We start from the raw sequence: 18,060 nt of genomic DNA, 5'->3' as shown, positions 1-18,060 counted from the left end.
GTATTATTTAATGTTTAGTACAGTATGTGTTGTAATTAATAAAAATAATATTATTTTTATTAATTAAAGATATCTTATTTCTGAATCTAAATTGTTATTTTAATGTTAAATAATTTGTTTGTTGTTTTAAAAATTAATAGTAACCAAAAATAATATTTATAGTAATATATTAATTATATACTGTATATATGATTTAGCTATTATCAAAATAATTTATCTTGGGAAAATTAATTATAAATAAAATAAAATTTTTAATATGAATATTTAAATTTTTGAAAAATTACTAACAAAAACAAAATAATTATTATTAAAATAAAATTATAGTTAATTATTAGGAAATGTTTAGAATTTAATAGCATTTATTTGTTATATAATATTTTTTGTATAAAATTTATAGATTGTATAATAAATAGATACAAATAAATCAATAAAATCATGAAAAATAATCTGATAAAATTATTTATAAAAACAATTGGATATTTTATCAGAAAAAATATATTATATTATATATAACTATAATATATTTTGATGTATAGATAGAGATAGTATGTAAAATACTATATATTTATACTGTATATATATATATATATATATATATATATAATATAAATAAATATAAATTTATATATATTTGTATGCATTAGGTTTTGGCCAAATAAATTAGATATCATATGATTTAAGTTATATAACGTAAATACATTATATATCTAAATATTAAATATTTAATATTTAAGTTATGTCTTATGTTATTGAACTGTTAGCCAATATATATACACAATATATATATATATATGAAATAACTAAAATAAATATATAAGACATCAGAAGTGAATTACTTAATATATAATAATAATAATAATAATAATATTAAATTCAATGAAAATAGATGCATAAATCAATGAATGAATTTATATATATAACTGATAAACCAATCAAAGTGTATAAAACAACATTTGCAAAAACATTTAATGAAAATTACTAAATCAATGATAATCATAATAATGATAATCATAAATAATGTTAATAATAATAATAATGAAATTTTCTATTATAGACATTTAATTTAAAAATCATTATAATATATTTAATTTTTATACTATTAATTAATTAATAAATATTCATCACAATAGTTTATAAATATATATTTGTCAATAAATGATTATTAGCAATTATTATTAATCTTATTATTATTATTATTGACATATATTTATTTCTTATTTATAAATATATAGATCACAAAATACATTATTCACACAATAAATATATATACAGAATATTCTCTATCAATGAATATCAAAGTGATTTTGAATGTATTGTTAAGCTCTCACAGTCTCTCTCTCTCTCTCTCTTTCCTCTTGAAAATGTTTAGTCAATTGTTATTACAATGTAATTGATTGCTAACGACATAACTCTTAGGCATAAATTAGTTTTTCTATATATATATATAAATATATATATATATCTTTCTAATATATCTATCTATATATAAATATAAATAGTGTGCCATTTACTACTATACAGTACTGTATAATCAAATACAGCATATATTATTGTTTGTGATGTTATTGTACATTGTATTGTATTGTACTGTATGTTGCAAATTACTATACAAATCATTGTATAGTGTGCTTGTATAGTAAGGCCTAATCGATTGCTAGGCTAACACAACACATAAACACAGTTCAAATGCATTGGTATTGATATAAATATGAATACAACTATATTACAGAATATTCTTTATATAAATTATATATATATATACAGTATTTATAGATAATATTACTCATAATTGAAATCAAATGTTTAAATTTTTCAAACACAACAAACATAAATATTTAATAAAATAAATTTTTACAAATAATTTTTGCTGATTAGTAACTATTATAAAACATAAATTTGATTATTACTAAAAATAATAATAAATTAAACAAATAAAACAAACAACACAATGTATTACACAACAAAACATTTACATTTTATAACAATTGTCAACACATTTTTTTGAAAATTTATTAAAACGAAACAGTTTTTTTGCAATGTTTTATATTATCATATTATTAGACTTTATTCAGATTTTATTTTGCATAAAATGCAAGTAAATGATTTTAGACAACAATAATAACACCTTATTAGACAAATCTCACAGATAGTAGTCACACACATACATACATACATACAATGTGTAAAATAAAGTTTAGTTTTTTTTGGTTATTTAATTTTATCTTTCAACTCATTTTATTTGCTGAAAATTAATGAAGTTTTACTACAGTATACATAAACTGAGTAGTATTTTATAGTAAATGCAAATTTTATTCACCAATTGTTTTAAAACTCAGAGAATTATTGCTAAAAATTAAAATATACAATAATAATAATAATAATAATAATAATAATAATAACAGTGTAAGTGATTATTTAGAAAATAAAATAACTTATTTACATTTATTTTGCATTTGTTAATTATATTTTTAATTATATATATATTAAACATACTGTATTTAATATTAGTTATAATAAAATTATTTATACACATTTAATGCTAATAATAATATTAACAATATATATAATATTAATATACAGTATAATTTATTTCACCATACTCAATTGAAATCTATTAATGATTGAATTAATGGACAATTATTTATATCTATTATTAGAGAGAGAGAGAGAGAGAGAGAGAGAGAGAGAGAGAGAGAGAGAGAGAGAGAGATAAACAAATAAATAAAAAGTCAATTAATTATATTGTGTGCAAAAAATAGTGATTTAATTGAAATTTTCTATTTTTGGTAATGAATTTGTCGTTTACTTATACTTATCAATACATTGCTGTCAACATATAAATTAATGTAATTTTTTTTGTGAAAATCATTAATTTTTTAACCTCTATTTATACAATAGTACTTTATTCAATTGGTTTTTTTTTAATTTGCTATTAAATTTAAAATCTTAAATAAAATAAAATTAATTGAATTTTTTAGAGAAAATGTTTTGATTTCAATTTATAATAATTTTATTTATATAACATTACTTTGATTTTTTGAATTAAAATAATTTAAATACTATCTAATTTACATGTAATTATTATAATAAGCTTTATTTAACATAAAAATATTTTAATGCATAACATTATGTAATATTTATTATTTATATACTTTTATAAAAATACTTAAGAAAAATAGTTTATAATGTAGAATTAAAAAATATAATATTATTAAAACTATTAAAAACTATTAATATATAGTACAATATATAATATAATGTATCATTTGTTGAACACAAAAACACATAATTTATATATAATATTATTACTATTATATAGTTTATTATTTATTTATTATACCGCATAAAAATGATAAGTGATAAACTGTGTGTGACAAAAACCTTATATATATATATCATATATGTATACAGTATATATCAATATATATACCCAGTATATACTACTTATATAAACTATATTATATATATACAGTAGTATTAAATACAAATCATTAGTGATAAAACACAAACAAAAAACACCGGGGATTTTGTGCGGATCACTGGTTAATGACTGACAGATCAGCCCAATGGATCAGTTGTCTTAGATGATGATGTCGGTGCTCATACACATACATACAAACACACACACAAACACATACACACAAACACATACACACAAACACATACACACAAACACATACACACAAACACATACACACAAACACATACACACAAACACATACACACAAACACATACACACAAACACATACACACAAACATACATACATACAAAAACTAAACATTAGAAGATTTCCTAATATTTTCTAACAACAATAATTTGATATAATATTATATAATAGTTTTTATATTTAATTATAACATCTCAAATAATAATTGAAAAAAAATTATATTAATATTAATAATAACAAATAATAATTATACAGTATTTAAATAGCAAATAATTTTTTTTAAAAATATGATTAGTAAACTATTTTTTTCAAAATCATTAATAATTAAATATATTTTTAAAATAAACACTCGATTTGTTTTACTAAAAATACAGTACTGTATAAATTATAAACAGTATAATATTAGACACAAAAAAAATCAATATTATAAGGATTGGTATTAATTTTAAGCTTACGATTCTCTCTCTCTCTCTCTCTCTCTCTCTCTCTCTCTCTCTCTCTCTCTCTCTTAGTCTCCATTTAACTGTTCACTAGATATCTATGTCATTGGAATTGATTGCTAACAGATTGTAATATACAGAATAGTTATACAGAATATTCTATATATATATATATATTCTGTAATTATTGTCTTCTAGTGTTTCCCATATATCAGTGTTGTTGGACTACTACTTGATGTCCAATAAGTGTGTTGTTATTTTTGTTGTGTCTTAAATACTAGACTATACATACTATCTATTTATAAAGTAATATTATTATTATTAAGCAAAATAGTCAACAAATCATTTCATTTGTTGTCTTATATACTTTTGAACTGTATGTTTGATAATTGTCATTATATTCGGTATTTACTGTATTTAACTTGTAATATACAAATACAGTATTTACTAATACCTTACTTAAAACTATTTTTAATCAAAACTCAAAGTTTTGTATTTGTCAAATAGTTTTTCAAAACATTTTTAATTAAATATTATTATTTGTACTGTATTTTAATTTACTGCTATTTTTAAAAAAAATTAAACATATAAATATTTAATAATTTGACTATATTAGATGCATTATTAATAAATAATTTTTAAACTTTAAAAAAAATATTTTATACTATAGTTGTTTAAAATTTTTTTTAATTACTTTAATAACTTGTAATCATTTCTAATAAACAGAACAAAAATCAATTAAAAAAAATTTTTGATAATTTTTTTTATAAAAATATTTTGATTAATAATTATTATAATTTTTAATTATCATTAATTACTAAATCCATTATTATTTTATAGGTTCACTACCATCAACACAGTCATCATCGTCATCATCATCAACAACAACAGCTCAGTCATCATCATCAGTGTCGGGCAAATACCCGGTAATTGTATTCATAGGCGGCGAGTCGTACGACTGGGACGCCGGCAATCCACACGACGGCTCAATATTGGCCAGTTTTGGTCAAGTAATTGTCGTAACACTCAACTATAGGCTGGGTGTCCTAGGTAAATTTTTTAATTTATTTATTTATTTAAATAGTACATGAATTATTACTATAATTAAAAAATATCATTAAATAAACTAGCTAAATCTAAAAAATTATAATAATTAAAATTTGTTTTATTTAAACAAGTAAATCAAAAATGTATATATATATATATAATTTACATTAGATTATTTTTTGATTTTTTTTTAATAAAACAAAATAAAATTTCAATCAGAAACTGTATATACACGGTATATATATATACTGTATTTATTAAAATTCATACATACATTATACATATACTAAACTATTTGATGCATTTTTGTTGTTGTTGTTGTTGTTGACTAAATTATACGATGACTACTATAATATACTATACTTATATTACTAGATATCATACAGTATATGGTATGATATGATTACTGATTATATAAATTTATATATATATCAGTATATTATATATATATACTTTTTTTGAACGGAATGTAATAAAAATTCAAATTCTGATGGATTACAGGAATATTCTGTATATATATATATAAATATACTGTATGTACATATCAATGATATTATATACATATATATATACCGTATAATACTACTAATACTATATAAATGACAGAATAAATCAAATCATATTTCAGTCTTTTTTTACAATATAAACGATAGATCACTCTCTCTCTCTCTCTCTCTCTCTCTCTCTCTCTCTCTGTCTCTTTCTCTCTCTTACTCACTCACCATCTATCTATCTATCTATTTATCTATCTAACTATACAAAAAATATATAGTATGATATACCGTATATACTATACGATATGGTCATCAAATCAATTGAATGACAATAAAGTAGTTGAGAGCTATAAAAAAAATACAAGATTTTATATTCAATTGCCATACATATTATACACGCCATTCAACTCAATCATCTGTTATTTGTTGTCAATTCAATCATCAAAAAAATTTTTTATTATCATATATTATGATAAATAAATATATATAATATAATTCAATTTGTAAAGTATATATATATATACAGTACAATCAAATAGTGGTGAATGAAAAATATTGTTGTTATGTTGATGGGATAGTTATGTACGATATTGAATAATAGCCTAACCGTTCAATGTCTGGATATACATATACTGGATATATATATATACACTGGATATACAATATCTGTCACTAATATGTCATATGATGTCCTTCCCTATTATTCATTAATAAATATGCTGTCCATCAATGAAATCAATAAAAAATAATAATTCAATCAAACTATTTAATATAAGTATAAATTATTATTTTAAATATATTCTACAGTATATTATAAATTATAGCACTATATTGAATAATTTTAAAAAAATAGTAAACAATGTATTTATTTGTGAGTAAATCTATAAAAATATAAATTATATTTATTATTATTATTATTATTATTATAGATTATTATTTTACGATTTATTATATTAGTACTTAAACTAAACTTATAATAATTAAATGAGTTTTTTCACTCTAATTTAAATACAATATTATATATTAACAGTAAATCAAATATAAATACTAAATAAATTATATTAGCCAGATTATATTATAGATATACTTACTTTATAATATACTTAATACTGTATATATATATAATAAATAAGTAAAATCTGGCTAATAATTATTTAAAAAAAATAAGTCTAATAAAAAAGTGCATAATATTAACGGCAAAAATAAATATCATGTCTAACCAACAAAAAAACAAAAAATATATATCTTATATTATAATATAAGCACAGTATATATATATTTATATTTTACATGTATTGTACATTACTGTACAATATAAACCAGTAACTGTATATACTGTATATACTGTGCTGTATATCATATATCAATCTTAAAGGCAGACAATTAATGTCTTGAATACAACAACATTAATGAACATAAATCCCAATGATTTTCAATTTGTTTGAGTGAAACACACATAACATCCGATTCTCAATATATATATAAACTGTATATACACTGTGTATTATAGTGTTTTATGTCGACAAATGAGACAACAAATCTGACAATAAGTGACATTAATATTGGCTGTAATTTTTGCTATACATTACCAAAAAAATATATATATAACAAAATAAAAATGAAAACGAAATGCTTTATTTTTGTCTCTTATATACTGTATATACTGTATATAATATTATTTTGTTGTTGTGTTTTGTTTCATATTTTCTCAACTATTATTTAACGTATATATTTCATGTGTATGTGTATGTACAGTATGTGTGTAATGTTATAATTTATAACTTAGCATCCAATTTGTCATAACACCAATTGGCTGCTAATTGCTATCAATATCAGCAAAATTAATAATTAATCATTAAATCTAATAAAAACAACAACAACATAAAAATTAGTATTATTGTTATACTATATATTATATTAAAGTTCATACAATATTAAAAAAGTATTGTATATGAATAATAATTTTTTTAAATAATAATTATTATTATTATTAGAATCAGAATTTTTATTAATTTTTGTTGTTTTAATAATCAAAATTTTCAAATACTGTATACATTATTACTAAATTATTATTATTATTTCAAATAGGTTTTCTGCCGGCAGTAGTCGACGGTACCGTACGGGGCAACTATGGGCTCATGGATCAGGTGGCGGCCCTACATTGGATACAGGAAAACATTGGCGACCTATCGGGCGATACCCATAATGTTACAGTAGTTGGACACGGATTTGGTGCCTCATGTGTACACTTATTGATGATATCGCCTATGGCTAAAGGTATGGGATGGCCATCCATAACCCAGTCCCCTTGAATTTTATTTATATATTATTTCTAGAGTATTATTATTATTATTATTATTATAGTATAGTATTAGTATCTAATAATAATATACCGTGTCTTATGTAATAATACAGTATATATTTACATTATTATCATTGATGATAGTTAAGTACTGTATACATTGTACTTAATGCTAACGATATGAACAACAATATTATTATATTATATTAAATATTATACTGTAGTATATACTGTATATTATATTTACATGGATTACACAATGTATTGTACTTTATATATATATATATATATATCATAACATTTTAACAGTACAATAGTGTTCAGTACTTTATAGAGCCTACAACTCAACAAATAATATTAATATTAATAATAAAATTATTTTATTTATTATTATTATAGCTCATAGCGTTTAGAAACACTTTATTATTATTATTATTATATAAATTGTATACACTCTACACTTAACACCACTCATTCTCTCTCTCTCTCTCTCTCTCTCTCTCTCTCTCTCTCTCTCTCTCTCTCTCTCTCTCTCTCTCTCTCTCTCTCTCTCTCTCTCTCTCACACACACACACACACACACACACACACACACACACAGTTATATCAAATAATCAATTCAATTCAATTATTATATTATAGTAAAGCAGTTAATCTAAACATTTTGTATATAATCACACCAAACACACACACATATATAGATAGATAGATAGATAAAAGCAAAATAAATTGTTGTTAACTTCATAATCAAATTTTCTGCTATATTGTTACTGAATATTATTAGACTGTAATATATTACACTATACTGGTATAAACAATGTAAATTTTATACACTAATTTTTCAATCAAATATAACACAATTATTAGTATAATATACAGTATATAAGTTTATTTATATAATATATACAGGCTGTATGATTGTATAATACAGTATATCTGTATCAAGTATTTAATGTGTCGTTTAAATAACAAAATTTATTTAAATATATTTATATAATTTACTATACTGTAGGCCTATTCTCAAGGGTGGCACTGATGAGCGGTTCGGCATTAGGTCCGGCAGCCATAGCCAGGGATGCCGACACCTATGCCCGGCATTTGGCCAAAGCTATCAATTGTCCAAACTTTGTAAGTCGTCAACAAAAACATATCAAACAGTATATCAATAATACTATAACATAACATAAAAAAATCATTACTAATTAATTGATTCTCAATATATATATATATAATCAATCAAAATGTTTTCAACAAAAATATAGGATAACGTAGTTATGGTCGACTGTTTACGTCAGAAAAGTGTAGCCGAAATAATGAGTGTCGACCTAATGGTACCGCAATATCTATCGGCTTTCGGGCCGATTGTCGACGGTATTGTCATAGCCCAGGAGCCCAGGCAACTGATGTTCAGGCGTACCGGCGGTGCCGTCAATATTGGCGGCACCGCCGGTAGCGGTGGTAGTAGTGGTGGCAGTGACAGCAGTCCGACTACGACGGCATCGGCCGCACAAAACTATGTACTATCGATGGCTGGCCAGCAGCCAATCGATATGTTGTTTGGTGTTACTCGTGTGGAAACGCCATTTATATTTACGGCCAACGAGGAAAGGCATGGCATTGATCTGGCCCGACGGGAACGTATACTCAGGACACTTGTCCGCAATCTTTTTGATTATCACCAACAGGTATGTAATGTTATTGTATTATAAAAAAAACTGTTGATCTAAAAGGGTATCTAAAATAGTTAGACATCTTAGTTATTATTATTTAAGTCTAAATGTTATTCAATGATAAGTTATATTTATTTATTTTTAAAAAACATATATATATTTTTGATTTATATCACTTTTTGAATTATCCATTAATAGAATTAGAAAATTAGATATTTTTATTATTATTTTAAAATATATAAATTACTTTATAATAAAAATTATATATATATATATATACTGTAGTATTTAGTAGTAGTAGTAATAAATAGTATTGATACTAAAAATTGAAGATCATAAATATATATATAATTCAAAAATTGTATATAAGTTTATACAGTAGTATTATATTTTTTTTGTGTATACAATAGGATTATCATAGCATTAATAACTAAACTCGTTTTTTTACACAAATACAGTATATATGGTATATATTCAATATATATTTTTTAAAAATATGATTTACTATTTAATATAAATTGCATTTATATACTGTATATCAGTATAATACTGTTTATAATAATATAATATTGATGTTTGTGTGTGTGTGTGTGTGTGTGTGTGTGTGTGAATACATTGTAAACATAAATATATTTGATGTTAACTCAAGTGAACAGCAAAATCACAACTAAACATTCACACACACACACACACACACACACACACACACACACACACACACACACACACACACACACACACACACACACACACACACACACACACACACACACACACACACACACACACACACACACACACACACACACACACACACACACACACACACATACATACATACATACATACATACATACACACACACACACACACACACACACACACACACACACACACACACACACACATACACACACACACATACATACACACACACACATACATACACACACACATACATACACACACACACATACATACACACACACACATACATACACACACACACATACATACACACACACACACACACACATACATACACACATACACACAAAGTGAATGAGAAAAAAAATTGTTAAATCAATATTACATTACATTTAGAAAAAGCTAATGCAATAGTTAGAAAATAACACAAAGTATATTATATTTTATATATAGTATATTAGTGTGTAATTCTAGACATAATTTTTTTAACAGAATATTCTGTTTATATAATGTTTTGTTATTTATTATTATTATTATTTTGCTTAAACTAACACACATACACACCGGTTAGTAGTGTTAACTATCATTAACATTAGCACCCAGTAGTATAACTTAATACATCCATTGTATGTAATTTATAAATAGTATTATAGTTAGTTAGTATTAGTAGTAGTAATGTATTTTTACGGCTCAAATATCGTCAAATAGTGAGTTCACACCAAAAAATATATTTATTTTTATTTTCACTGATATTTTCAATTAATTTAATATATACTGTATATATCCAAACAATTTTTTGTTGGTTGTATTGTATAAAATTTGTAGTTATATTTTTCAAATTATTTTATTTATTACTGTAATAATATTAATTTTTTTATCTTAAAAAATTAATGAAAATATAACATAAATAACTTATTTAATTAAATTTACACTGTTTTTAATAAAAAAAAACATATTTTTTGATTAATTACAATTTAAGATAAAATATTAATGTTTAGCTATTTTTTCAAAAATAAATAAATGTAATCATTTAATTAATTAGAATTTATAGTAAAAATAACAAAAATAAAAATATAATTAAGATTTACTAAAAATCTTAAAATTTATTAATTAATGTATTTATTTATTTTTTAGTTTATACTTAAGATTTGTTATTTATTTTTGTCTATTTTTATATAAATTATTTTTGTTAGGCCATACTATTGACACTGATTAACGAATATACCGATTGGAACCGTCCTATTGAGCACCCGATCAATTTGCTCGACTCGACCGCCGATATATTGGGCGATGCACTGACTGTGGCGCCGATGGTCGAGACGGGCGACTTGCATACCAAGTGGACGTCGAGCAGTACCGGCACCGGTAGCTCATCATCATCGACAGCCGCACATACCGGTGCTAATAGTGACTCCAATAGACAGCATAAGACATTTTTCTATGTATTCGTCTATCAGGTATACCAAACAGATTTTTATTATTAGAGATGAAATACCTATATTATCGATAAAAAAAACCCAAACCTAAACCAAATTGAAATATTTATTTTAAAAAAATTCTTAAAATAAACTTAAAATTATTTTTAGAAACTCTAAACCGAAATGTAAAACAATAATAATTTTTTATTAAAAAAACTAATTTCCCAAAAAAATAAATTTAAAGAATAATGATTTTTTGTAACAGTTTATTTCTATATTAAATATTGACGGTTTGGTTTAATTATGACTATATATGGTTTCAATAGGTTGTCCCACTCTATTGAATATCAATGAGATGAGATACTAGATTTTTTTGTATTGTTTTGTTAGGTGACACATATTTTAAATTTTAGTATTTTTTTATATGAGATCACCAGTATTGTAAGGTATATATATATATATATATTAAATATATACTGTATATATATTGGATTTAAGTTTTTTTATTACTATTATTATCGTACATTGACACTTTCACCCGCTCACCCACTTTATCATCTATTAAATTTACTATTGATTTATATATATATATATACTTGAATAATAAAAAATCTTATTTTCCGATAAAAATTGAATAATACATTAATAATATTCAATCATTTTTGTTGTTGTTGTGATATTATTAAAATAAGCGAATAATGCATTTAATTTTTCAAAAAATACACAATATATAAATCAAATGTTTTTTTTTTTAAATACAATATTTATTATATGATATAAATCATATTATATCGTATAATATATATATGATATGATAAATAATGGTAACTTTATTTTTTTTTAAAAAAGATTTATAGATAAATATTTTAATTATTAATTATAAAATATTGAATCTATAAATAATTTTTAAAAGATATTTAATTAATTATTATTTTTATAGTTTCCAATAAATTTTATTTGGTTATCATATTTATATATTATTATTATTATTATTAATTTATAACCAGAGCGAAGACGGCAACAAACAACTAAACCAGAGGTTAGGCTGTCTTCACGGGGAAGAGTTGGCCTATTTGTTTGGCGCCCCACTAGCCGTCCAATTGTTGGGCCGAACATTAGGTCACTTTGCCGTCAATTATAGTAAACCCGAAGTGACATTATCTGAGGCTGTGATGACTTATTGGACTAATTTTGCCAAATATGGGTAAATCTTATATACATTTAACTATATTTGTTTTATTTAAAAATATTATTATTTATTAATTAATTAATTAAAAATTTAATACTTAAAATAAATTAATTTGTAAAAGTTATTTAATTAAATATATATAATATTATAAACATTTACATATTTAAAAAATAATGATTTTATATTTATATGCATTGCTTATGAATTAATAGCATACAGTAAACATTAGTTAAATAGAAAATAACATTAATTTTATTTTTTTTGTTACAGTAAAATACTATTAAATGCTAATTAAACAAACAAAAAATTTACTAAGAAATTAACATAATATTCAAACTGAAAAATAAGAGACAAAAAAAATAAATAATAAAAATATAGAGATTTTGTCGGTGTCTTCATTAAGAGTTTTTACTGAACAAACAAAAAAAAATATAAAAAAAAATAAAATAAAAGTTTGTTTCATTCAATTTGATAGAAAATTAAACGGCTTTTCAATACTACTTACTATTTGCTATTTGCAATGTTTTCATTGACTTTCTTTATTTATATTGTATATAATTATAAGTATACACAATATATATATATATACAGAATATTCAGTATATCAAATAAACAACAACAACACCAACAACAATGCCAATGACATTACCAGTAGTTGTTTATGTAATACACCAGAGAGAGAGAGAGAGAGAGAGAGAGAGAGAGAGAGAGAGAGAGAGAGAGAGAGAGAGAGAGAGAGAGAGAGAGAGAGAGAGAGAGCAAAAGAAATATAATCTAAAAAAATTTAGTTACAATTTGTTTAGAAATTAGTTTTCTTAATACAACTGTACTTATTTAGTGTGCCTTTAGTGGAACAGTAGGTTTTTTGTTGTTGTTGTTGTTGTTGGTAAAGCCTAACTGTGCTTTACTACACACTCACTGTACTACTAATATATCGGTAAAGTAAAAATAAACTGTGAATTAATTTACTAGGGGTTTGGTATATAATATTATACTGAATCCTGAAATTATAAATACAGTATAAATGTAACGTAAATTACTGTATATACTAATAAGTACAGTAAATTTATATTATTGATAAAAATTTTTATATCCATTGGATATTTAGTTAAATACATATAAACTAAACACTAATTAGAAATGTTTCAAATCTGTAAGCAATGTATCTCATAGTTGCTCTCTCTCTCTCTCTCTCTCTCTCTCTCTCTCTCTCTCTCTCTCTCTCTCTCTCTCTCTCTCTCTCTCTCTCTCTCTCTCTCTCTCACTCACTCTCACTCACTCACTCATTAGACTATTATAATATAACTAACCTCCCGGTGCTTGTACTGTACGGTTAGAAAAGATTCAATTGCAAATTTCATACTATCATTGAAACATACAATACATGTACAATACTATACAATAACTATTTAAACACATGTATTTGCATTTGTTTTCCTATTTAATTAAACTGAAACTGATGATGATGATGACCAAGATAGTTTATTGTTAATTAATATTTTTTTTTGTAATAAAGTATTATTAGTAACTTATTTTCAAATTGACAAAAATTATATATTATTATTATTATTTTGTAGTAATGTTTTATTTTAAAAATTTGGTAGTTTCTAAAAACTAAGTGATATTTTTTTCTTTGGTGCTAATAATCAATAAATACTGTATAATTGATAACACATTGTTTTTGTGTGTTAGTCTAAAAAACACAAAATCAGTCGAAATAACTATTGTTACGATACAATCGTCCTTATGGTATCTACTGTTTGTGTATTGTTATGCACTGTATATATATATATATATATATATATATATATATATATATAGTACAGTACTATATATATACAGTATATATATATTTGTGTGGGTGGGTGGGTATGGGTGTACAAGTATGTGGATTGTTATATACCTAAAAAAATAAATCTATACATCTCTCTATCTCTATCTCTTTCTATATATATATATATTGTATATATATTTTTTTGGTGGTCATGTCGATAATGGTGATGAATCCCTGAGCCACCACAACACGCACGGCAAACGTGTCGACCCTTTTTTCTTTACTTATTTGTGGCACTGATTTGTCTCCAGAGTCACGAATCTCTCTCTCTCTCTCTCTCTCTCTCTCTCTCTCTTTCTTTGGTTTCTTTTAGTCCTTTGTTTTGGTTTTCATTATTATTTTATAAATCTCTTTATTTTTTTCTTCATTACAATTATAGTACAAGCGCTACACACACAAACACACACACATAGAAAGAAAGAAAGAAAGAAAGAGAGAGAGAGAGAGAGAGAGAGAGAGAGAGATAGAGATAGAGATAGATAGAAATAGATAAATAAAAACAATTGTTATCTTATTTGGTGTGTTCAATATGACAGACCCGTACCGTCAAACATAACTGATCCTTAAAAAACATAACAATCACTTATTTATTAAATAATTTATATATATATATATATATAATAGTTTTGTTTTGTTTAAGTTTAACATCAGATTGATGTGTGCATCGACTGATAATATCATATCAAATTAATTCGTTTAGCTTTTTGATTGTTTGTTTTGTTTTTTTTGTTATCCTATTTTTTAAATTTTTAAAAATAAAATAAAAGCTATTTATTATTATTATTAGTATTATTCTCAATAAATTGATTATAAAAAATTATTATTATACTTTAAGATTTTTATATAGTTTAGTTTATACATTGTATTTTAAATATATTTTTATAGTTTAATATATTATTAATATATTCAATACCATATATACAGTATACAGTATATATTTAAGAGTATTATTATTAATATAAAATGATATTTTTTAATATTTTAAATATAGGATCGTTTTATTATTGTATAAAACTTTTATATAATGCATAACAAAACCAAAACCATAATTAACTAAATTAAAACCAAACTTTTAACATTATTAACTAATTTTTTCTTATATGTGTATTATAGGATTTATTTTTTTTAATATATACATTTTAATTTATAATAAAATTGTGGAAAAAACAAAATTTGTTTTACATAATTCATAAATTAAATTATTTATTTTTTTTGATAAAAATTTACATATAGTAATTAAATATAGTAATATTAAATATAGTAAATTTTAATTAGTTAACTAGTGAACAATTTATTTAATATATATATATATATATATATATTTCAATCTAATTTTTTAAAAAAGTTGAAAATAATTTTTAGTTTATAATACAGTATATGTGTGATATATAACTAAAACATCAATGCATTTCATCGTAAAATTTAATTTTGTTTTTTGTTATTTAAACTTGAATTTATTTGCACTTTCTATTAGAAATCTCTTAAAAATCTTGAAAAATATATATAAACTAATATTATATATATATACTATATATATACCAGTATATAGTATATATAAAATTATATATAAATATAGTACAGTATATACCCGTACTTTAAAAGACAGACTTTTCTTCTTTTATGTTTTTACAGTATTTTCGTTTCAATTATATTAAAGAATATTCTAAACTATTTTTCTATCCGTTTACTTATCTTTTATTATTATTATTCGCGTATTTTATCGGTTTATTATGTATATACAGAATCTATATATTTTTTTTATTATACAATATATTTTTTATACATATATATACATCTATATATATATAAGAGAAACAGGAAGATAATGTAGACAACTAACAACAACAACAAAAAATTCAATTGAATTTAGTTTACTTGTTATATTAAAGGATCTCTCTTTCTCTCTCTCTCTTTCTCTCTCTCTCTCTCTCTCTCTCACGAACACGTATATATCCACACATACATATAGTATATATAGTATAATATCACAATATGAGATCTCTAATGCATCGATTTTATCTCATTTTATTATATAAGAAAATGAAAAAATTGTCTCTGCTTTTAACATATAAAATTGTATTTAAAACATTTTGTATGTGTGTATGTGTGTATGTATGTATGTGTGTGTATGTGTGTATGTGTGTACGTGTGTACGTGTGTATGTGTGTATGTGTGTATGTGTGTATGTTTTTATGCCATTTATTCATCCATTTTAAGGATATATTTACAATCACTTTAACTTCATGTTGTACTGGATATTACTTTCAATTTCCGGCAACTTTTTTTAAACAAATATATTATTTGTTGTTATTATTATTGCTAATACTACCGAAAACATTGTATTGATATATTGTATTTTTTAAAAGTTATAATCAATAACTTAAACTGTATAATTTAATAAAACAAAAATATTAAAATTATAAAATTTGACACCAATTTATTTAAATAGATATTTCAAACTATTATATAAATTATAAAAACATATTTTTTGATTACTTTTAGCAAAACTAATTTATTTATTTTTTGTAATTAAATTTGCTTTTTAAAGTTAAAATAAAGATTTTTAGTTTTCAATTTTTGTTTCAAAAAAAAATTAATTTAATAAAAAATTTTATAGATAGATCATTTAAAGCTAGATCAATAATAATAGATAATTACATAGAAATTATAATTGTATTTTTATATAAATATTTTATTATCAAATTTTATTACTATTAAATAAATTTATATATTTTTTTTCAGTGATCCAAATGGTGCCGATCCGTCGGACACACCATCACAACCAGCACCGGCACCACATCAAACATCATCGGCCAATGAAAGGAAAGGCAGGTTTGATGGCGTCCAATGGCCACTGTATGATACCGTCCAGAAAAAATACCTAATGATTGGTTTGTATTGATATACTATTTACTGTATATATATTTTAAAAGTTAAATTATGATACAATGTGTTGCACATAATAAGTGCAATTAAATTAAATTAAAATATTAATTTTTATCTTGTATTCATCAAAAATTGCTATTGAAATCAATGTATCATCGGTTTTGATATCAATCACCTAATAACTATATAGATATTATATAATACAGTAATATCTCTCTATCATATACTGAATTAGTATTTTTAGTATTATTATTATGAAAATTATATTATATATATATATAATATTTTTTATCATTAACTTAACCGATCAATCAATTTCAATGACAGACACAATTAGCTACTTATATACAGTACTTAACTGACAGACACACTGTTATTATGCAATTTTTTTGTTGTTGCAAAA

General features: G+C 22.7%; 1 protein-coding gene across 1 annotated transcript in view; it reads left to right on the top strand.

Moving 5' to 3' along the window:
• Positions 1–18,060, top strand: part of LOC128956969 (neuroligin-4, X-linked-like) — a 59,700-nt gene that overhangs the window by 37,408 nt on the left and 4,232 nt on the right. Inside the window, exons 2-8 of the mRNA XM_054302682.1 lie at positions 4,950–5,159; positions 7,739–7,927; positions 8,965–9,080; positions 9,215–9,637; positions 11,524–11,787; positions 12,756–12,952; positions 17,514–17,662. Of these exons, the coding sequence (XP_054158657.1) occupies positions 4,950–5,159; positions 7,739–7,927; positions 8,965–9,080; positions 9,215–9,637; positions 11,524–11,787; positions 12,756–12,952; positions 17,514–17,662 (1,548 nt within the window). The remainder of the gene's footprint in view (positions 1–4,949; positions 5,160–7,738; positions 7,928–8,964; positions 9,081–9,214; positions 9,638–11,523; positions 11,788–12,755; positions 12,953–17,513; positions 17,663–18,060) is intronic.

Source organism: Oppia nitens, unplaced genomic scaffold, assembly GCF_028296485.1.
Source record: "Oppia nitens isolate AA-2021 unplaced genomic scaffold, nextdenovo-longstitch-racon4-pilon3 scaffold34_pilon_pilon_pilon, whole genome shotgun sequence".
Lineage (NCBI taxonomy): Eukaryota > Metazoa > Arthropoda > Arachnida > Sarcoptiformes > Oppiidae > Oppia > Oppia nitens.
Note: the sequence above shows the minus strand (reverse complement) of the source record. Positions and strands in the feature narration are given on the sequence as shown.